This window comes from Echiichthys vipera (genome assembly GCF_963691815.1).
Source record: "Echiichthys vipera genome assembly, chromosome: 11".
Lineage (NCBI taxonomy): Eukaryota > Metazoa > Chordata > Actinopteri > Perciformes > Trachinidae > Echiichthys > Echiichthys vipera.
The window spans coordinates 24,053,543-24,076,037 of NC_139836.1; the positions used below are offsets into that span (position 1 = coordinate 24,053,543).

Below are 22,495 nucleotides of genomic sequence, written 5' to 3' on the forward strand. Positions count from 1 at the left end.
AAGCTGCCAGATTGATCCCAGAAAGAGAGAAAGAAAACAGCTGCACAAGCTTACACGGGAACAAAGATGAGGGCTTCAGCAGGAAAACAAAGAAACAGCTGCATAAACAATATAGGGAGTTCATTTTTAAAGGTTGTGCATTTTATCTGTATGTTTGGGAGTTTTTGGGGGGGTTAGATATTGTTTAAGATACTGTATTTAATGGGAATTTTATTTGGTCCTTGTTGATCATGGCGCTTCACTGCATGCATTGACGCTGACTGTCCTTTCAAAATAAAATGATGGTAGCTTGAACCGCTGTGAATCAAAGAAAAAACCTGGTGGTAAAAAACAAACAGCATTTTAAAAGCCTACTGATCTTTATTATGTCCCTGTCTTTGACTTTAATCTCACATCTGTATTACCTGTGCCCCTCTTTTAAATACTAATTCATAAACAAGATCAAGCGGCTGCTTTATTTTTTAAGATCAATCCTTTTCTCTAAGCCACAAACATCTTTAAATAACATTTGATAGAAAAACTAACAAAGGAGCACCAGTGCAGAGAGGTAATCCAACTTAAAGACCATACTATTTATTCTCCACACGCTTATAATATCAAAGAGACATGTTATTAGAGAGTAGTTAAGGTGACAGACTGAAAGTGACACAACAGAAGATAGGAAGAAGACAGAAGCAGGAAAGTCGATAAAACCCTCAAGGGTCCGAGAACTTACCTTCACCCCATCTGACTTTTTGTTTAGTAAGGTTTTGCACGCTGAAAGGAAGAGAGACACGATGGTAAGGACACCGTCTGAGAAGTAACTGAACAAACGGAGTGTGGATGCTCTAAAGCAGGACAAACTAAAGCAAAACAGGCCTGGTAAAGTGTCCACCTGTTGACAATCCCACTCATACGTTTCTTTGTCACTGGGGATACTCAGGGATACTAGTTTAAATAAAAATGGAGAAACCAATTAATATATTTTCGTGAGATGCACCTTGCACTTGTTACTGAAACACTAGTGCTGCAACAACTTTGTGAAAAGTTGCAGGTGGAAATTAAAAAAATATTACATTTAAAACGAGTCTATGTTAAATGACACTGTCAGGTAACCTGCATTGATCAGAGACATAATATAATGTGCATGCATCTGAAAAACCTTTATACACAGTTAAACCAGACTTGCATATAAATGACACCAACACACACAACTGAATAAAAATGTCTACGTGCATTCACACACACAGACAAAAGATTAATGATTATAATTAATAAGAACAAAACATAAACAATCAGATTTGTGTAAGTCGTGTTTCAATTATCCTCCCTTACCTTCCATTTATAAAGTAGGAAGGAGGGCAATGGGGAAGGCAAGAAAACAGTAACATTTTTAACATCTGCATCTTAACATCTGAACTGAAAACTGAAGACAACCGCAGGCACAAACACCCGTTACTGTGCGTTAAAAGACATTCTTTTAATCATTTTCACAGAGGTGGTGGGTTCATGCGATGATGGTGGCTTGTAAACATGCAGCATCCACTTCAAAGTCTTTATCCTAAAAAGGTGCATTCCCAACAGTTATCAAAACTGAGCAGACACCTTTATGTTCGGGACATTATCTCTGCAAATTCAAAACCACATTGTTGATGTCAACCATCAAGGTGAAGCCATTATTCGGTAAAGCATCCACTACATCGAACCCTAACAATACCATAATAATTACTGTATGAACGGCCTTTGAGCAAGCAGCACTGTCAGATGTGTCTGATGTGGACCTTTGAAGGCTTCAGTATGCTTCATACAAACTAGTCTGCACGACGGCTAAAGTTTCAGACAGTGATAAGAACTTACACAAATTTCTTCAAGACAATGTTAAGTGTTAAACCTGCATAAACTGGCAGTATACAAAATTATTTTTATATAGAAATCATGCCAAAAAGGTGGTCTTTTTCTCAGAAACTAGAGACTAGCATTTTGGATTTATTTTTTTCTTGCAAAGTATGCCACACTAAAGAGGCCCACTCGGGTAAATCCATACACTTGGTTAGGTACCACCGCATAGATGCCCTTTTCCGGTTTATGGACCAAATCAGTGTCACTATATCCATCATTACGCCCCCTGTCTTCTGTAACAGTCTACAAATAGACCAAATGATCATAAACTGTACCAAATCCATTTAAGCCCAAATATACCATTGACTGCTGGGATTTTTTTCTTCGATTGTCATTTATTAAATAGAAGGTCTGCAAGTTGAAACACAATGGTTTCATAATGAAGTGTGACTTTTATGTTGCAGGAGTATTGACCTCTTCGGGCTGTCTGTTTCAAAAAAAGAGACATAATAAACTGCCGGACGTAGCCCTCCTTAATTGAATGTCAGAAAGGTCTGAGGGGAGATGGTTTCATCAGAGGCTGTTTGACGATCATATGAACACTTTGTTTGTAGCATACTGACACCTTATGGTTTTTTTTGTGGTTTTGTCTGTTCACACAAGCACAACAGAGCAGGCGGGAGAGAGGAAACAATGAAAAATAGATAACAAAGGACACTGTGCATTCTGTTTAAACAGCTTCCCATGCAGGTTGGCACTTGGCATACTATACTGTACTGTACGCTCATACACATGCTTGGCTGGCTGTTAGTGCCGGAGCCATGCGGAGGAAAAGGTTGCAGTGAGCACAGGCAGGCATCGATCAAGTAGTGTGGACACACCAATTAAACTGGGGGTGTTACTGAGGCTGAAGACTGGCATGTCTCTTCATATTTGTATTATAAAAAGGTGAAAATGTTCACGTTGTGGAGGAAAAGATATGCAGCCTGCACAATTTTTTTCACTGCAGAGATGTGTAAACAGAGCTTTGCTAGGTGGCAGCTGCGGCAGTTGGAGCGATGTCAGAGGGTCATGCTGGGTGTCAGTTAAATGGCTGTTGTGTTCGACACAGGAAATTAAATAGCCAGTCCTGGAGAGGAGCTCTGTTCATTAGAGCATCAAGACACGCAGCAGTACTGAAAGGTTGAGAGCTGAGCTCCAGTTCCCATTTACATGTTTTTGTGTATGTGTGTGTTTGTGCAAAATGCCCCAGTGCAGTGACAACCATTCAGTAGTGGTTCATCAGTGTGCAGGCAGCAGGCAGCAGGTGGAGGGGTTCAAGCAGCCCAGGCCACATGCCAATAGCCTGAGTACAAAGCTGGCAGTGCCCGACTCCAACACCCCCTCAAGCAGACGTACCTTCCTGTGCCATTGCGGCTGTGCTGGTGGTAGCGGCAGGGCTGGTATGCTGCCGTCCCACTATTGAACAGAGAGGGATTCAATGTGGAGGCACAAGCGGGACGAGAGCCTCACTAAAGCCTGACAGCTTTTTTTATTTCTGGATTTCTTAAACTTCAGAGCATTAGACAAGAATGACAAAACATGGGTTTCCAGAAAGTGTTTGCATCAAGTGGGAATACTGAAGACAAGATTCTCGGTTACCCGACTCAATTTACAGGATGGAGTGAAGCAGCTGACGGGAAAAATCTTCTCAGCACAAAAATATCTGCGTCCCGACATTATTAATCTGATTTCCGTGGACTTTCATTTGATAAACATGCCTGCAGCTATGTGTAAAGCAATTCAGAAGTATGGCTCGTCTGCTTTCTTCAGTCAAGATCAATCTTGACCGGTAGAAACAAGTTGGCCGTGATCCACCAGAGCTGCTTTACTTACATGACAGCATATAAACACAGGGTCAATAGCATTAATGCATTAGCTCGCTAGACCCCCGTCTGGCCAACAAATTGTTTATTCAATCAAAAGTGAGCGTTTCACTGATCATACTGCTTACGAGGTAGAAATCCAAGCCAAACCTCTGAAGTGCAAACTCAAAACTGCAGACAGAGCTGACAAGCAAATATTAACAATGTGAGGTTATGGACAGTAGAGGAACAACAGCAGTGAATTGTACCATTTGGCCTCTATTTGATGTCAGATCAGGACAGAGTGATTACCTATATAGCGTTTCCAACTTCAAACAAAAATCGCATTATTATGAGATACTTTGTCACAAAACTGCTCAGTTTCTCAGCACTGGCCCCGTCCGAAGTCTATAAAGGGCCAAATCAGCTTATTGTCCCCTGACCTGTGATTGGTGTCACTGCCAAAGCTCACCTGAAAAGTTCCTGGACACCAGCATCGTTGTGAGGATAGCCCCCTGGAGAGACACAAAAATTATTATAGGTGTCTTAAATGGACAAGTGCGTGTGTGTGTGTGTGTGTGTGTGTGTGTGTGTGTGTGTGTGTGTGTGTGTGTGTGTGTGTGTGTGTGTGTGTGTGTGTGTGTGTGTGTGTGCGTGTGTGTGTGTGTGTCAGTGTCCACACTCACTTTAAGTTTCCTCCTGGCATTGAACTTGCGCAGACACTCCACAGTCTCTTGACGGTGCATCATGGAGGCCACAGTGGAGCGTTGCTGAACGAAGAGGAGAGGAAACAACATAAAGATTACAGATAAACCTAATTTTAATCAAAACTACGTCCAAAACCAGCTAACTCTCCCACTTTACAACTCTATTTTTCTTGCTCACTTGTCTAATGAGTTAAGGGACACGTGCCAGCCAATCAGAACCACATATTTCCGTTTTCATGGTGTTAGGTTACACATATTATCTAAAGTTCTTTTATGTAGGTTTGAGCGAGGAACTGAGGGCTGTAATTGTGTTTAATTTTACTTAAAACTACCAATTTTGCTTGAGTACATAATGTAGGCCTATGATTTTGACATAAAAATTGTGAATTTAAGTTAAAATATTACATATGATTGTGTTGTTTTGCGTTTTACAATGTAACTGGAGGTGTGTGTGTATGGCAGAGATGAGAGCGGTGGACTTAATAAAGCAAAGATTGAGCAAATGTTACATTATTTCATGGAAGATGGCACAAACATCTACACCAGTATTTTTACATGCTGGAAAAGATTTATTTTGAAGACGAGGGGTGTGACTTACGCAGACCCAGGGGTGCTTGATGGCCTGGTCGGCAGTGATCCTTTTGGCAGGGTTAATGGTTAACATCTGATTGATCAGATTCTTGGCCTCGGGGGTCACTGTGTCCCACTCTGGAGAAGGAAACTGAAAGAAGAGGGAGATAAAGGAGAAAGAAAGAAGAATGCATATTACTATTATCATGCTTTCACTAAACATTACTCCTGGAATCACTGGCTAAACTCACATGCATATTGTGCACACATAAATTCATAGGTTTGTGTTCAAGCGAGGGAAGAAATAGTTCTTGTTTCAGACACAATATGTTTTCCTTTGGCATTAAATAGATATTTTGCTCATTTTAATCCAGCTCTGAGTCATGGTAGTGTGTGAGTACTCTGAGTCTGCTGTCATCTGGCACATTTTGGCAGATCTCCACTGTTCCCCTCTGCGGGGATATCCACAGCAGAAAGAAGCCATATACCCTTAATCTGCACACACTGCCATGGCGCGGAGCTGGTTTAAAATCAGCATCCCTTCGACATTTACAAGTGCAGTTCACTGCAGTTACCTCAGTATTAAAACCCATATTTACACCATCTCCACCTGCTCTACACTGCAGTGCTGGACATGCTGCTCCGGGGCTCCCTCCCTTGTGCATCTTATTATTTGTCCTATTGTTAATGTTTATTTATTTAAGAAGGGACAATGAACATTTATTAACATGTGCACTTGAGTCCAACATGTTATGGCAGATTTAGCCATACAGGCGGATTTTCATCTGCAGTCCCCTTTTCACTTTCCATGAACAGGTTTAAGGCTTCTTAATTAACTCATTACTATGAAAGTATATAAATATTATTAGCAGAATTGTATGAAGTTTAGTGAACCGGGAGTTAAATACACACAATAAAAAAAACCACAGGACACATTTGTGCAAAGCAATTTTCTGATTAAATCTGTCTCTCTGCGGTACTTTTATACTTTCTGATTATTTGGACAGTGTAGAAAAAAAACTGTTTGTAGCTTTACTGTTCCTATAGTCTGTTTGCTTTGTATAAAACGTGATATTTCTTTTCTTTTGGAGCATGCATAACATGTGGAATAGTGCAAGGGTTTATCTTTATTGACAGGTCATTTCAATGGTATGATTTTATTTTGAAAGTCAGTGATGTTCAAGCTGTGTTAGCAAAGTCAATGCATGAAGCCCTTCAGTCGAAACAGGTGTAGTTTTCAAAGTCAGCGTAGTTTTTCTAACTCCAGTCACCTACACCTGCTGCACAGTAGCATAAAAAAAAAACAGCAATCATGTTCTCTATTAAAAGTCAAAGCAAGTTGTCAAGAGACATTTACTTCAAACTTTCAAGTGTCAGTTGTCAATTACTGACAAAAAGACAGAAAAAAGAGATTCAAAGCATCTGCATGACAGTGGTGATACTTAAGAAGTGCTTGTCACAGTCACTTCATATCAATGCTCGTATTATGCACATTCATTAGATGTGGTTGCTTCCAATTATGGAAATTAATACGGGTAATAAATTCCGATCTCCCAGAGGACTATGACAAGATCTGATAAATAAGCCGATCGCTCTCTCATGGTGTATCACTTTTTTTCTACAGCTAGATGAGAGTCACGCAATCACAAGTAGCAAGCAATTAAAAACTAAAATTACATTTCCAAATGACTTCCACAACAGAATTCAGAGTGTGTTATTTGACAAGGCTCGAATGGAAAGGTGTCTTGTAGGGCTCATCTCAAGGCTCCGTGCTTATTTTACCATTCATATAAATTATGATTAAGATTAAGTATTAGAATTCAAGGTTTATCAACACAGATGGAGCTCACTAACAAACTCAGCAGACCCTTAACTCTCATCTTCATGGATCCATTTGCAAAATACATGCTCAGTCAGCCGACATGGTATGAGCCAGTAAATATGAGCTCCGTAAAAGAAGGGCGTGTATTAAAGCTGCACCAATAATTTTATATTAACAATGGACCAAACGCCTAAATTCTGTAAATTCTGAAATAGTGCCTTTTACTTCAAGGAATTAGGCCTATACATCTCATTTTTTTTGTTCCTCAGTTACACGACAAAATTCAGTATATTGTGGATTTCCGCAACTCTACATCATGTTCACCATTTCTGGGCAAATAACTTTTAACTTCTGCACACAAACAACACACGTACAGATGTAGAGGAAGGAAACTACAAGAACATGAGGGAGAAGTACTCACGTCATATGCACCGGCCTTGATTTGTTGGTACAGTTTGTGTTGGTCCTCGTCCCAGAAGGGAGGGTAGCCCACCAACAAGATGTACAGGATCACACCTGACACACAGACACGCACGCACACAATATCTATATAAATATACAGTACTGTATATGAAATATACACAAAAAGCATATAAGACGTAAGATAATCAAACTAGACACTAGACTAACTGACCACATGCCCATATGTCCACTGGTTTGCCATACGGGTCCTTTCTCAACACCTCCGGAGACAAATATCCTGGAGTTCCTGCAAAACCTGTAAAAATACAAATATACTTATTTTAAATTTGTCTATGAAAATGCATCACAATAATGATGGACGGAATTTTTTCTGATTCAATTTGAGCAAGACTCTAGTAAGCTTATCTGATCTCTGTATCAAGCCTTACAAAAAGCTAAATTATTTGTGTTTTGACAGACAAGAGTGCCATGACATTACCCCATCTCATGTCTCCTCATCTTCCTCTTGCTGTTTCTTTTTTTAAAAATATTTTAATTCAAAATATTCAATACTGTTTTGAATGTAAAACTGATATTCACAATAATACCTTAATATAACTAAACTATAAACACCACATAATTTAAATCATGTTGTCATTTTAAAAGACTGTCCTAATATTGTTTAATATTCAAGTTGTTAGTAGAGTGTTATTTCTTACCAAACCATGCCTGTTGGTCCCCCTGCACCTCGATGGCTAGACCGAAATCTGCAAGCTTCACCGCCGCTCCCTTCATCTTACTGGCCAGGAGCAGGTTCTCTGGCTGCAACACACACACACACACACACACACGCACACACACACAGTTCTTAAGATGAAATATTCCCACTCTATTATTTTTAATGTATCCTTGGATGAACTCTCTCCGTTTTGCACAGTATAAAATAAATTGTAGCACAGTTATGATCAAAAAGAGGGGGAAACATTTAATTAAGGGCAGAAGAGATAAGCATGTACCCTCCTTCAGGAAATGTCCTATCTGTCTGCATGACTGGATGAGCTGCAGGAACTCGATGACATCTACAGTAGTAATGAGGCATGATTTGGTCAAGCAGGCCACAAAGGCTTCCCTTCAAGGAAAGACCTTTTTACTCAGCTGTCACAAAATTGAACACAGCCCTTTTGACACTGCCCTTCTGATCACACAACTATGCCAAAAGTCGGGACTGGGCAAATATAAGGACACATTAACTGACTTAGTTAACAGCTTTCCTCGTTTGTGTCTCATTACATCATTGTTCCAGGAAGAGATAAGAGGAAGAAGAACGTGAGGATTAAGTGTAATTTGACACAAGGTCAGTGATTATACTGGAGCTGCACAGCTGATTAAGATTCACTTAAATTATATGTTATTTTATTATATGTTCTTCATAATACAGGGTTGATTTGTTTATTTATTTGCCCGATGGCTCAGTGTTTAGCACAGCAACAGCGACAAGGTCCTGGGTTTGATGCCATCAGCCGTTTATATGCTTACCCTGTCGCGTTTGCAGGTTTTCCCTGGCATAGTTACAATCTGATCTCAGCCAGGTGTAAATGCAATCTGCACAGCTTGTTCTGACCTCCTTCTTGAAAGGAAATATGCTGAACAAGCCGAAAGGTCACCCAACTTCGCCCCCCTCCTGCTATCCCAAGCTGCCTGTCAATGAGCCACAAACGACAGCGTCCTCTGCAAAGAAGGAATAGGTAAGAGGAGAGCCTGTACAGCAGCTCCACCCCGGGAAACTATCAAGGGACAAGGCACAGGACTAGCGCCACTAGTGCTCAAAAGCTTCTCCACTGGTAATAATTACTTTCTTACTGTATAAGCAATGCTGGCCTTTGGCTGTCACTTCATGGATGTATCTGGAGAGTATCCTGTGTTGGATCTCATTTGTCTGCAAACTCTTCCTCTTAGAAGACTCTCACTCTCAGAATTAAGATAACATAACTCTCCAGGTGTCCAGGTGAAGATACAGGTGTAAATGGTGTCTATACAGCCACCGTAACTACAAGTCCCAACTAACAGGCCTGTTTTGAGGGCAAAAGTCTCTGCAGTGGTTAACCGCTCTCATCACTTCAAATTTCTGACAGATGTCTGACGCTGTCTTTATGCTCATAGCCTGTTTCTTCTCATCGGTCCGTCTCTCTCTCTGTCTAGTTAGCTATTCATCCTTCCCTCAGACCATTCCTCCTCTCTACTGGGGCAGAGCTGAAACAATGGGAAAGAGAAAGAACTAGAATTACCGCCTTGCTGCTGGTTGTGTACCTCGGCCAACAAGCCAAGTTGCAGTTTACATTCAAACTGTCCAGACTTAATATTTGTAGTGAAGAAGGAATTGAAGGAAGGAATTTAAGGAATTTAATAAAAGGTATTAAGTGTATTTTTGGGTGAAACATGATTGCATCACACACATCCTTAACCCGACAGCACAAAAGATCTATACCTCTTCTGATCCTGAGTGATGGCGCTGAATAATTAGTAAAAACATTATGTCACAGTTAATTTGACCTTTTGGAAACCAAATGTTATAATTCTTATCCTATTAAGGCATTTGTGTTAAATAATTAGTCATAATTAGGAATTCTTTACCAAAATTGTGTTTGTAAGTGAGTTCACAGTGACCTTGACCTTTGTCCTCCAAAATCACTTCATCCTTGAGTAAAAGTGACATTTGTGTCAAGTTTAAAGGCATTCCCTCCAAGGGGTTCCTGAGATATTGCGTTCACAAGAATGGGACGTACGGCCAACCCGAAAACATAACACCTCTGTCCACTGCTGTCGCCGGTGTGGAGGCATAAAAAGGGGGAGCTGCTCAGGGATAGAGGTGGAGTGAAAGCAACAGAAGAAAAGAGAGACAGATAGAGGCAGATAGATAGGAAGTGGCATAATGAGTCCCTACGCTGGCACTGCAGCAGCCGGGTGACCTCACCCTACAGTTACCATGGCAACTCAGCCTGCCACCAGCCAACAGCACTCAACTCTTTCTCTCCAATTCTTGTTTTCCCTCCAGCGAGTGGCCCTCCCAAGATGACAGGGAGGAAAAAACGTGATGTGTGTGAGGTCACACCTCTCCATGTTACACTTTGCTGGCTTTATTAGTAATTTAATGGATCCAATACAGATGGCACTTTTGGCAGCTTTATCCCCAGGAAGTTCTTGTTTTCTTTTCAGCTGTCTGTGTAGATGATTGGAACCAAGAATGACATTTTTTTTTTTTTTTTTGCCACAGTGGAACAAAAGCTGTAAACCAACAGAAACCAGCACCATCGACAAAATCATTTAAAAAGTTGTGGTGACAATCGTGTTAGCAAATAGTTGCCATTTCACACATCCAGCAGATAGCAACGTTAGTGTTAAGGAAACCTGGAAGTCCAATATTCACTCTCCTTTAAGCTCTGATTTGCTAAATGCTCCACAATGTTTTCTAGCAACTTTGACTGGGTGTCTCCTCGTGCTTGGCTGGTCGTGTACTGTGGCAAACCAGGTTGATGTTATTGGGTCAGGTTTAAAATTGAAGTAAAATATTAAAATCCAAGACTTCATGTATTTTTATGCTGCTTCATTTCATTAAATGGAAATAGTCCAGATGTCTTGTGCATCATTTCAGACGATTCCCCAAATTCAGCTTGACATATTTGGTATTTTGGGAACCTACTAGAATTTAAAATACATTACAGGATGAATACATGACACTTTGAATGCATGAAAAGGACTTTACATTAACAGTTAATGCATCAGTAATTAAATTCTGTCACCTGTCCGTCTGTCTGTCTGTCTATCTATGATGCTTGATGATGAGGCGCATCATAAATCAGCATTAGTCTTGTTGAATCCCTTGCCTTTAAAGAGTTTTGATAGTGTGATACATATCCAAGCTAAAAAATCAATAAAAAGCAACAGTCCACTTACGCCACTTAAACACAAAACCAGATTGTTTCTTTTCCAGTTATGTTTTTCTACTTCGTTACCCCAGAGAAATGGTTTCATTGCACTCTGTCACATAAAAGTAATAGAACTGATTGTTAAGTAAACTATTAAAGTTTAGGACTGTGAACTGGCAATAAAAGAAATGTGGTGCAAATATCCAGGTGTTTAAATCTCAGCCCCCCGTGTTGTCTCTATTCACAATATAATTAAAATGTAATCACAGAGCTCAGGAGGTCAGAGTGCTGTTGGTCCCTGTTAAGGACGAACAATCTGGCTGCGAGGGAAACGTCACTGGCCGTCATCTCATCCACCGACCTGCTATTTATAGCAACTGGTCTGCTTTCGTCACTCCTCAGCAGTGCAGGAGGGGAGACAGGGAGAAGGAAAGAGAGTGGGATGAAGGAAAGAGGGGGATAGAGGGTACAGATGTAGAGGAAGAGGGGAATAGAGAAAGCAGGTGAAGAGAGGGATGACGCTCATCTCTCACGTCACAGCGTGACGTCTGCACGAGCGTGTCTGTGTCTAGACGTCTGAATGCCTTTCATCTTCATTCACAGAGTAAATTTAGAAGAAATTTCCGTACAACAACTAGAAAGTATTCACCACTGGTATATGATAACTCACCTTGAGGTCCCTGTGCACAATGTCATGCTGGTGGATGTGACTGACGCTCTCCAGGATCTGATTGATGCAGTGGCTGCAAGAGATAGAGAAGGATGAGAAACAGGGAGGACACACCTGTCAACTAACAAGAGCAAGATCAGTGGTTCTCAATAATGTACCCCCTTTGAGATATCTCTGAACTGCACCCAGCAAGGTCAAAAACACAGGGAGGAATTATGAACTGGGAAGAGAGAGACATGAGACAGGCCAAGGAGAAATGACAAATCATCAACTGCGGAGGCTATGTCTGGCCTATTCAGTAACCATCTGAGACAGACAATCTGACACACACACACACACACACACACACACACACACACACACACACACACACACACACACACACACACACACACACACACACACACACACACACACACACACACACACACACACACACACACACACACACACACACACACACACACACACACACACACACACACACACACACACACACACACACACACACACACACACACACACACACACACACACACACACACACACACACACACACACACACACACACACACACACACACACACACACACACACACACACACACACACACACACACACACACACACACGAGAGAATGTTTGAAAATGTGCACTGTTGTCTCCCTATTTAAACAACACTAACTAATTCTGTACTAGCACAAACCGACCCTAATGTCCTAATGTTGTCTCTTGCAACGAAAGGCCTGTTTCACCAAATGTTCAACATGCTTGCTGCAACATGAGATCATTTCCTCTCAGACACTTTTCAATAATTTAAACAACTGGTATATTTATAACTCATGCATGAGCATGTGAGAGCTCCGTAAGCAAGGGCAATTTGTGAAACGTCACACCGACACTATTTGTGATCTGATTGTAGTTGCACAGGAGGATAAGTGGAGGATGTGGGAGAAAAAGTTTGGTGCATTTTTATGTGAATAAATGTGTGAAAGGAGGTGGAGCGGGCAGTGAGTGTGTGTGTGTGTGTGTGTGTGTGTGTGTGTGTGTGTGTGTGTGTGTGTGTGTGTGTGTGTGTGTGTGTGTGTGTGTGTGTTTGCTGAGGCGGTGGGGTGGGGGGTATCTTATGTAAGCTAGTACTAAGCTTACATATCAGCGTTTTTGCTGGTCTGATGCACAGTTAAAATTATTTATTTTAAAGTAAATTGAGCTTGACATTAGTGAAGGTGAAGTGGGGGTCAAGAGCAGGAGGGTGGACAGAGACAGACTCTGGGAGAGTCGTGTCCTCTCTCTGGGAGACAGAATCAAAGAAAAGCTCCTGGCGTTGTGTGCAAATCAGGCTAAATCTGGATTCCACATTTTATTCTCCTCCTTGTTTATGTGGCTGATACACTGAAGTGTCCAGCAGACAACCTTGTGGCTGCCCTTACTCACTTAAGCATGTATACTCTTAACCTCATAGCTCTTCTGCCTTTTTCCTGATCTATTTCTTTGTCTTTTTCTTAAGCAAATTGAGTCTCTGGTGTAACCCCTGAATGTATGTGTCCATTCTTAAGCAACCAGAAAGCCTGATAGCTCTGACTAGTCTTCTGCAACACCTTTGCACATGGCATCACTGGCATACAGAATGAAAGATATGCATCATTATGTCCTCAGACTCATGAGATCGGAGTCAATTTGGCAAAATCTCATATGATCTTGCGGTTTATTAGTCTGACATGTCAGGCGGTCTCCTCCCCTTCTGTCATGTCAGTCATCTATTTTTCAAGGGCACAGTCGCTGCATCCTGTCTTACAAGATGACTGTGGTTGGTTTAAAGAAATACAAAGAACTACTTTTTTTACACCTATCACAAATGATAACTTGTGCAGCCAGACCTTATTCCATTGCAGACACAGCGCTGTGTGTATCCGACAATGCAAAGCTATATTTTACAGGTACAGACAAAAGAGTCGCCTGAAGATGCTGGAACATGATTTCGACTGGGTTGGGTTATTTTATTTTATGTGTTGACAGATATGATGTTTGGACCTAATGTTTTTAATGAATCGTGTAAAGGTTTATTTTGATATTTAAGTCAATAAACTAGCTGCCACATGAACATCAGATAAGGTTGAGCCTGCAGACTCCAGGCAGATAATGTGCTGCGGTGCAAAAAAAGCTGCAACAACAGGCCAAAGTAATGTTTCAAAACGCTGGACAGCTTTGTCATTATTTATTAATGGAATTAAATTCAAAAGCCAAGAGTCACACGGTCAAAAATAAACCACCTCAGAGAAGAGTCAGAAACCTTCTGTACATTACGCCAAAATCAAATGGCAAACCTTTTTGTGCTTTCACAACACGTCGCTGTAAAACATAAATACAATTTTAACGTTGGCAGGAAATGGCAGCTACTAAAACCTTCAAAATATGGACTAGTGACACATAACATGCACTACATAACATGTTGACAGGTTAGCATGGGGAGATACTGTACCTGGCATCTGCCTCGCTGTAATACTCTCTAGCCACAATGTCCTCGAACAGCTCTCCTCCAGTGACACTGCAGATAGACAGACAATATAGAGATTAGGTTATGTCTCTTTTCTTTTTTAAAGACACATCCTCATTGATCTATCATGTTCTCTGTTAATGTGTAATGTGTTCTCAGTGGTGCTTTAAAAGGCAACTTGACTGGTTGCTGATAATATTGTACAAGACTCTACAAGACTTGCATGGTTGGTCTATTTCTACTAGGGTTGGGTAATTGGACAAATATATCAGCTATTGCCAAATTCCAATGACTGAATACATTGCTGGTTGTAGCTTTTTGGGCCATTTTGGGGCATTTGGCCATTAATAAAACTTTATTTTTCTAATTAACTGGTCTCCTATGGAAGAACGAGCCACAGCCGCTGCTCCGCAGACAGCGGAGGAAATCTTATCTTTATCTTACTCAGTGAATTAAGGATTAGTTTTGACCAAACCAGAGTTGGTGATGGTTTTGTTTTAGTCCAATTTGAATGAAGTGTGTTTTGCAATTAGTAGAAACTTGAATTCAGAAGATGTACAGTTGTATTTTCTGTTTGATTAGGAAAATAACTGTAAGAATATGTATTTCCTTCACAGTTTGAGAGTTTATTTTGCTTATTTATTAGCATAGTGAACTGGGCGGCTGAACACATTTCCCAGCTGGTTGACTCTCAATATTAAACACCTGTGTGCTATGTTACTATTAACACAGGGCTTGGTTTCAGAGCAGATTGAACATTTCCATCACGGCAGCTCAGTGGAAAAGCTGATACACTGCACTGCTGTGAAGGGTGACATAGGAAAATAGAAATGTCAACTTACTTGTTGCTTGGGTGAAGCAATTCATCCTGCAGCAATAGTGTGTGTGTGCGTGTGCGTGTGTGTGTGTGTTAATGTGATTTACTTACAGGTCAAAGACAAGGTAATGGAAGCCTTCCTCTGAGATGCTGTCATGGAGTCGTACTAGAGAGAGAGAAAGCAACAGAGTGCAGAGATGGTTTAAATGAATCTGCCTTATAACCAGGGTTGGACAGTAATGGCATTACTTTTTTTAGTAATGAGTAGTGTTAAGGGCCGCAAGCGTGTCAGACACATGTCTCACACAAGGGATAAGCTTAATTTTAATCTATGCAAATGTCTGCAATGGTTCCACGCAGGCTCGCGCCTCAGCTGTGTCTCATGGGCGCAACCATGAGCTGAAGCTTTATTACGCTTAAACTCTATTTTACCTACAATAGAGCCGTAAAAACAAGGTTTCTGCCCAATAAAAGATGACCACTCTACTACAAAGTTTGGGATTTTATCATTATCATATCATTTAAATTATTGAACTTGTATCATATCTTTATTTTCTTATTATCTGACCTTGTTCTTTGTTCTTTTGATAGTTTCAGGTGGCATGTTTTCACCTTAATTGTTGGTTGGTTTATTGATTCTGTGTCGAGTTTTTTTCATCCTCTCAACCTTCATCAGAACTATTGAATTATGAGGGCTACTCACTGTTTAGTGTCAAAGGAAACTGCACACTGCACAGAAAGCTTGGCTGCCCCTTTCTTGCTCCGCGCTTTGAAATGCCCGGACCAGATGGAACCGGAATAGACAGTAACCTTAGTGTTGGGTAAACAGCGTGAGTGTGCTGCTGATTTGACGTTTGCTCTAGTCGAGGCTTGTTCGCTGTTCCCGGGAGTTAGATGGAAGGTTAATATCAGTCTGATCTCTCTGTATTCAGTGAAAAGACTCATCCAACACATGCTAGCCTACTTTCACCTACTTTTGATTTGAGTTGAAGGGTGTGCCATCACGTTTCCGAGATTGTAGACCAGCGTGCAGTCAGCGAGGTTAAGCTGGCTGCTGGGTGGTCAGTAAACGCCTGCTTTTTAAACTATAATGTCTGGTTTTCTCCTTCTACACGTGTTGAAATCAAAAGACGTGGAATAGCGTTTACTTGAAATAAACACATCTACTAAGGTTGTGCTGTAAAAAATAGCCTGGGTCAATTGTTTAAATGTAGTTTTTATTGGAGGAAAGCTTTTAATGAGTACTTATCGTTGATGCGGCAGATGATCAATGCATCATTGATCACTGGCCACTGGAAACAAAGCGCACGAACCACACTTAACACAAAATGTTATTATGGTTTATTCCCTAATAAATTAACACACACAAGGTCAAGTGATACACGGCCCTCTGACGACACCAGATCTTCAGCGGCACCGTTTCCCCTGTCGTCTGAAATGATCCACTCCGGGGCTCGACAGTAGCTTTCTAAAGCCCAAGTGCCACCTGGCCTGTTGGCAACCAGGAAACAGCTTTTGGATGGCAAAGTTGACAGAATGGTTGCCATATTTTAATCATGTATAATTAATGTGATACTGGTAATTTCCTTTTAGGTTTTCCCTCTGTTAAAGAAACACCAAAGCAGGCAGGAAACGTCGCTGTATACAGAGCGGTGAAAGCTTTTTCTTCTTCACACAGGAGGAGGTGTTGCCAACAAAGACAACTTAACCAACAGCTTTCTTTAATGAGCAGCTCTCGAGTCCAATGGCAGATTAAAAAACACCGGCTGGTGTCAAGGTGGGTGAAGGTGCTTTAAATTAGGCCTGTGAATGTTGGATATTAGTCTATTCTTGCCTCAGACGGCTTCCATTTAGAGAAAAGAAAACTTGACAACCTCGCCCCTTGAGAATAGGATAAGGAAAGAGCCGCTGAGGGAGGAAAAGAAAGGAAGAATAGGACGATGACGAAGAAGGAATCAGGTGGGACTCCGAAGAAGAAAGAGAGAGTGAATGAAAGTCTAGCTATTATGCTGTTATCATACTCTGCGTGTGTGACTGTATAGCTTGTGCTGGGCGGCACACTACTGTTTGATAAGACACTTGGCACAGATACTTTGCCATTTCCTTTCTCTCTCTCAAGGGCCACTGCCTATTGTCTGTTTCACGCACGCGGGTACGTCATGAAACTCAAGTGTTAGATACCCTTAAATCCAATTATAATATATGAGACTCAAACTTAACACAGGTGTTCAGACTTTACCAGCCATGGGTGAGCAAGTTCTGGATTTATAAAGTTTCCCTTCTTCCATGATTTCTTAGCATGTTTCTTCACAATGGACATAACGATATGAGTCATGACTCAGGCATGAAGGAGTGACAGTTTTGTATGGAAATTGTGGCAATGAGGTGTTAATGGTACCATTAAGTGCCTTAATTGCCCCCTCAGCTGTATGTCATAGTGTGGAAACCCAGGATTTCTTTAACTCGCTCAAAAAAAACACACTTAACATTGTTTTAGCAGCTTGATACTTAATGACTTTTTCTAATTTTATGAGAAATACTTATAGACGTGATTTTGAACTGATGGCATGTTCCAAAAGACTGCTACAGGAAATTACTTCTGTTTGGGGTCTCAGACACCACAGCTGTAAAATACGGTTAAATACAATTAACTTTGAGATTGAAATTTGTGATTTGGTTAAAGAGATATTTTAGAGATACAGTAGTTTTGGAAAATGATACGGTTTCTCCACTTTCAAAGAGTCAGAAACTAATAAAAACCTTAGGACATACCTTTTCTATGAAATTGGTGTTGTCTGAAGTTATGTCAAACAGCAATATTAGGCTTTCTTGCCTCTATTGTTGAGTTTCTATGAGATCAAATAATAAAATCATGAACCCATCCAAGGACCGAGCAAACCTAAGTGTCTTTTTCCAAGTGTTATCTGAGGGGAGGCCCGTAATCTAAGACTTTGAAAACCCCTGCAATAGGCTCTAAAAAAGACTCACCTATGTTTGGATGTTTCAGCAGACGACAGATTCTTGCCTCTCGCTCCAGTTTCTGGTGATCTGAGGACGGAAAGGACAGAGAGGAAACGGTGAGGACCCAAGTTCAGTACCAGGAGTAGAAGCAAGATACATTGTTTTAGTCCAATATGTGCGCTACGGTGACAAAAACAAAAGGCGAACAAACACTTCTTGGAAACAAACTGAGACTGAACACAAAATAACATAAAGCCGACATAAAAGCAGACTACAAGCACTGCATAACATTCACTAAATGTGACTGCTGTGTGTGTTGTTCAATAGCACTTTTGCAACACAGCATTCCGAAAACTGCATCTTCAACATAATCTTTTTAACAGATGTAGTGCTAATAAATAATACATCATTTTTTTAGTTTTACTAAAGCAAAGATTTTTGCAACCATTGAAACATGATGATTTCAGAAACGCCTGCACTAGTAGCGACTACGTAAATTGATTAAACATCTCCTTTTAACTGTGCCGCTGTAACACACAGACACACTTTATTCCTTTTTTCTCTACGACCTCTTGTGCTCCTCCTTCTCCACTCTGAACAGGGTTTTTCTTCTAAACCAGCAATTTTTTACCACCAATATCAAATCAACTTGAGCTAGAGGGGACAGCAGAGAGAGGATGTCAAAAAGGTAAGATACACAGCGAGCCAGAAGAGCTGAGAGGCCAAAACAGTGACTGAGTTTGCACGAGAGGACAGACAGACAACTAGTTACTCTACATACACACACACAAACTCTAACCCAAGCTATTGCACTTAGTGAAATTAGTCTTGCGAGTCCGGTCTTAATATAATCAGTGTCCAGTTAATGATTCTAATCGCGAAGGGAGGATGTCTGTGTGTGTGTGTGTGTGTGTGTGTGTGTGTGTGTGTGTGTGTGTGTGTGTGTGTGTGTGTGTGTGTGTGTGTGTGTGTGTGTGTGTGTGTGTGTGTGTGTGTGTGTAAGTGTGCGTGTGCGTAGCTGTATGTTTAGGACAGTCAGATTGGTTGCAGGACAGATACAGTAGGTGGACACAGTGGATGAGATCTCCTGATGCAGGGTATCAAAGGTCAAGTTCATCCTGGACACTCCTGCCACCCACCAGCTGCTGGTCACAGGGGACAGATGGGCAGCTTACATGGCTGAATGTGTGTTTGTTTTTGGGTGTGTGTGCGTGACAGAGAAGGACACTGGACATCCCAACCCCCCCCCTCCAAGGCAGTGTCACGGTGTATAGATATCCATCAGTGCTGCGACCAGCAATAACCTTCAGAATGCAGATTACTTTCTTTAATCGATTCATTGTTGGTCTTATAAAATATCAGAATATAGAAACCAAATAAAATTGTTAAGTTAGCAATGACGGCAATGGCTATTCTGAAACGAGAGATGTACTGTATGTGGTTACATGAATGTATTCTGTCTTGTTAAAACTTGTAAGGAGAAATGACGAGAGACAAGTTCAACCCTGGAGAGTGAGCAAACAAGAGTCATGGTTGTTGATTGATTTGAAGAGTTGGCAAAATAAAGTGTTGAACACAAAGTTGAATACAAATAGCAGTCGATAGGTCATCATTGGAGAGGTGGACTTGAGATCAAAGTCAATGTTTTGATGATTTGCAACTTGACAGAAGACTTGAGACTCAACTTGGACTTTAAAGACTTGTGACTTGAATGCTCCGTCTGTCATTTTATGTTTCCAGATTAAATATTTTCCAGAGTATTACAACGTTGTCAATGTTGACTTTACACGTCGTAACCTGTTGTCTGTGAGGGCTGATGTTAGCTAACTCACAACTCCCTATCTAGCTAACGTTCTCTTGATAGCTATTGACGTGACTAATCAATCCAAAGGCTAGAACAGTGGCATTTTGATTTAAATGAAATTTTGAGACAAATCAGCTTTTATAAAGTTATTTGTTTTTTGTTTGATTGCATTTATTCCACTGAATATCAGTTGTTATTATAATAATTAAACAAATTGTTAAACTTTTTAAACAGGTTGGATAACTCGTCCAATAATATTATTAGAGAGGTACTAATACCTTGACTACTACAGGTAAAGGATTTGACTTGACTAAGAGAAATGACTTGGGACTTGGTTGAGACTTGGACCAGGCTACTTGAGTCACATGTCTCTGCCGTCAATCACTAGGAGGTTTACAGTAAGCAACAGTTATGGTGAAAGCCAGAAAACCCACACAGACAACACTGTAGAGGAAGCTAATGGAGATATAAGAAATGAATCAACCCAGTTAATAGGGTGAAGGTAACCCAGAGGTGAGAGAAGGCTTCAGTTACTCCAGTTCATATCCCTCGACTGGCTGAAAAAACACTGGCAGGAAGAGTGAAAAGGAAATACTTCCTTCCTTCACAGCATACAAATAGGGGCCATTAGAGGCCACATAAAACGTAAAAGTACCATATAAATATGTCATTTGCAGTCCTGTGTGCATACAAGGTGTTTAAAAAATGCATAACAATTCAATTACACTTCTGTATTTTACATGGAACTGGTTATAGTGAGGCAGTGATATACAACAGACACCAGTGCTTCTCTTCAGTAATAACTTGAATATATTTAGTCTATAGATGATGTGGAAAGCTAGCATTAAAAGCCTATCTAATGTTATGTCTGTCATCAAAACTGTTCACCATTCATCAAACCTTAATATTTATCAAAAATATGAAATCCTGTTATGTTTAGGGCTGGTTTTAGTGGCCACGAGAGACAATTCGTTCCGAAATGAATGATGGATCCTCCATTAAACTCTTCATCACCTCATCTCTGTTATCTCATATTTATTGATATGTGTAACATTAAGATCATGTCTTGTTCACACACCCACCCGCCCAGGATAACTGCCTCTCAACATCCAAACACACACACACAAACCCTACTGAATCTATTCTGGCATATACTCTCCAACTCTTAGCATGTCAACGTATTAGAAGAACTGCTCTATGTTTTGGTTTGTATGTCTGTACGTCTATCTTGTTTATCTTCTCACACTCTCACATTTTGTCACATATTTCACCAATAAAACAAATCAATAATATCCTGCAGGAGGAAAACACAGGTAGGATTTAAAATGTCATCCTGACCTCTGACTGAAGCCAATCAGCTGCAGCTTTTGTCCTGCATGTCTCTATATAAAGACATGTGTAGGCCTATGCTGTTCAGTTCAATATCCATGCTTTTGTGTAGACCTCACACGCACACTCAACTTTAATCTGACCAGTGCGTTCAGATGATGGGAAATCAAAGCATTCTGCAGACATTCCTCGCCCTTCTTCTCAGAGCCATAATGGGCTATTTTGGCTACTTGTATTCTTAGAAGTTGGCTCAGCCTGCGAAAATAGGACTATTTTTCAATGCTGGCCTGAGATGACGGCTTTATTATGCTTGTGATGGCAGGCAGTCTTGGCAGCTGGCTGCTTAGGAACACTAGGAACTGAATGAGGAGTTTCAATAGAAAGATGAGGGAATAAGTACAGGCTTCAAACAGACAAATTGTATAGAAAATAATAGAAAAAATAAAAAAACTGACGGCAGCTTAACAGAGGCTGAAGAGTGTCAAATACAGAAGGTAATACGCTAAAAATAGCAGTCTTTATTATACAAAAATGTGATTTTCTTCTATAAAATCAGTACAAAGGGCAAGTTGATCACATATCATATTACATTAGCAGAGATATTAAAGGCCCCAACTACAGGAAACACAATGATGAAGGCTGAGCTCAAACTAAACTCAATAAAACCAAAAGCAAACAAACTACCAATGCTGCAGTTACTGGATAAAACAAGAGGGAAACTGAAGACCGTTTTAACCAAACTCTTCATTAGCTAGAGACTAGTTTTTGGTCTTGGTTTGATCTTTAAAATCTTACATCTTACACTGCCCTATCCCATTTATATTTGTGTGGAGGGTAAATAACTAAAACACCTCTCTGTATAATTCAATACCATTCAACAGCACCACTAAAACAGTTTCAACAAAAGCTAAACATTATAACCTTCATGAAATGAGGACGTATTGCAGGACTGTTGTATTAGGCTGCATTAGTTGTAGCTATGCATACCTTAAAAAACTGTGTGTGGCTTCAGGGTGTGTTAGGCTCGCTCTCTAAATGCCAAACCAAAACAACAATGTTTTGGACACAATCTGAGAAGTGACCAATTCAGACTACCAAGTAAAAACATTCAAACCACTTTAAAAGTAAAAGTACTTGTAACAAAGCCTAATTTTGCCACGTTAGATTACTTTATCATTGTGATGGGTTACAATGGCAAATACATGGAGGAAAAAAAATTATGTTCGAGGTCCATTGTAACTTTTCTTTCTTTGTGGGATTAATGAAGAGAGAAGATAGTGAAAGAGTCCAACACATGATCTGCCTTCCCCATCCCCACCCACTAACACACACACA

At 40.5% G+C, this 22,495-nt stretch overlaps 1 protein-coding gene across 9 annotated transcripts in view; it reads right to left on the reverse strand.

The window, feature by feature from the left end:
- The window catches only part of LOC310953828 (calcium/calmodulin-dependent protein kinase type II subunit gamma), a 62,839-nt gene that overhangs the window by 16,881 nt on the left and 23,463 nt on the right, over positions 1-22,495 (reverse strand). For 5 of the 9 annotated variants that reach the window (XM_083923051.1, XM_083923049.1, XM_083923045.1 and 2 more), the window contains exons 3-14: positions 18,055-18,114; positions 15,178-15,232; positions 14,235-14,300; positions 11,757-11,829; positions 7,883-7,985; positions 7,396-7,479; positions 7,183-7,277; positions 4,968-5,090; positions 4,349-4,432; positions 4,135-4,177; positions 3,217-3,276; positions 716-756 (exon numbers count right to left, since the gene is read on the reverse strand). In XM_083923051.1, coding sequence (XP_083779177.1) covers positions 716-756; positions 3,217-3,276; positions 4,135-4,177; positions 4,349-4,432; positions 4,968-5,090; positions 7,183-7,277; positions 7,396-7,479; positions 7,883-7,985; positions 11,757-11,829; positions 14,235-14,300; positions 15,178-15,232; positions 18,055-18,114 — 887 coding nt within the window. The remainder of the gene's footprint in view (positions 1-715; positions 757-3,216; positions 3,277-4,134; positions 4,178-4,348; positions 4,433-4,967; positions 5,091-7,182; positions 7,278-7,395; positions 7,480-7,882; positions 7,986-11,756; positions 11,830-14,234; positions 14,301-15,177; positions 15,233-18,054; positions 18,115-22,495) is intronic. The other 4 variants (XM_083923053.1, XM_083923048.1, XM_083923052.1 and 1 more) reach the window with 1 other exon arrangement.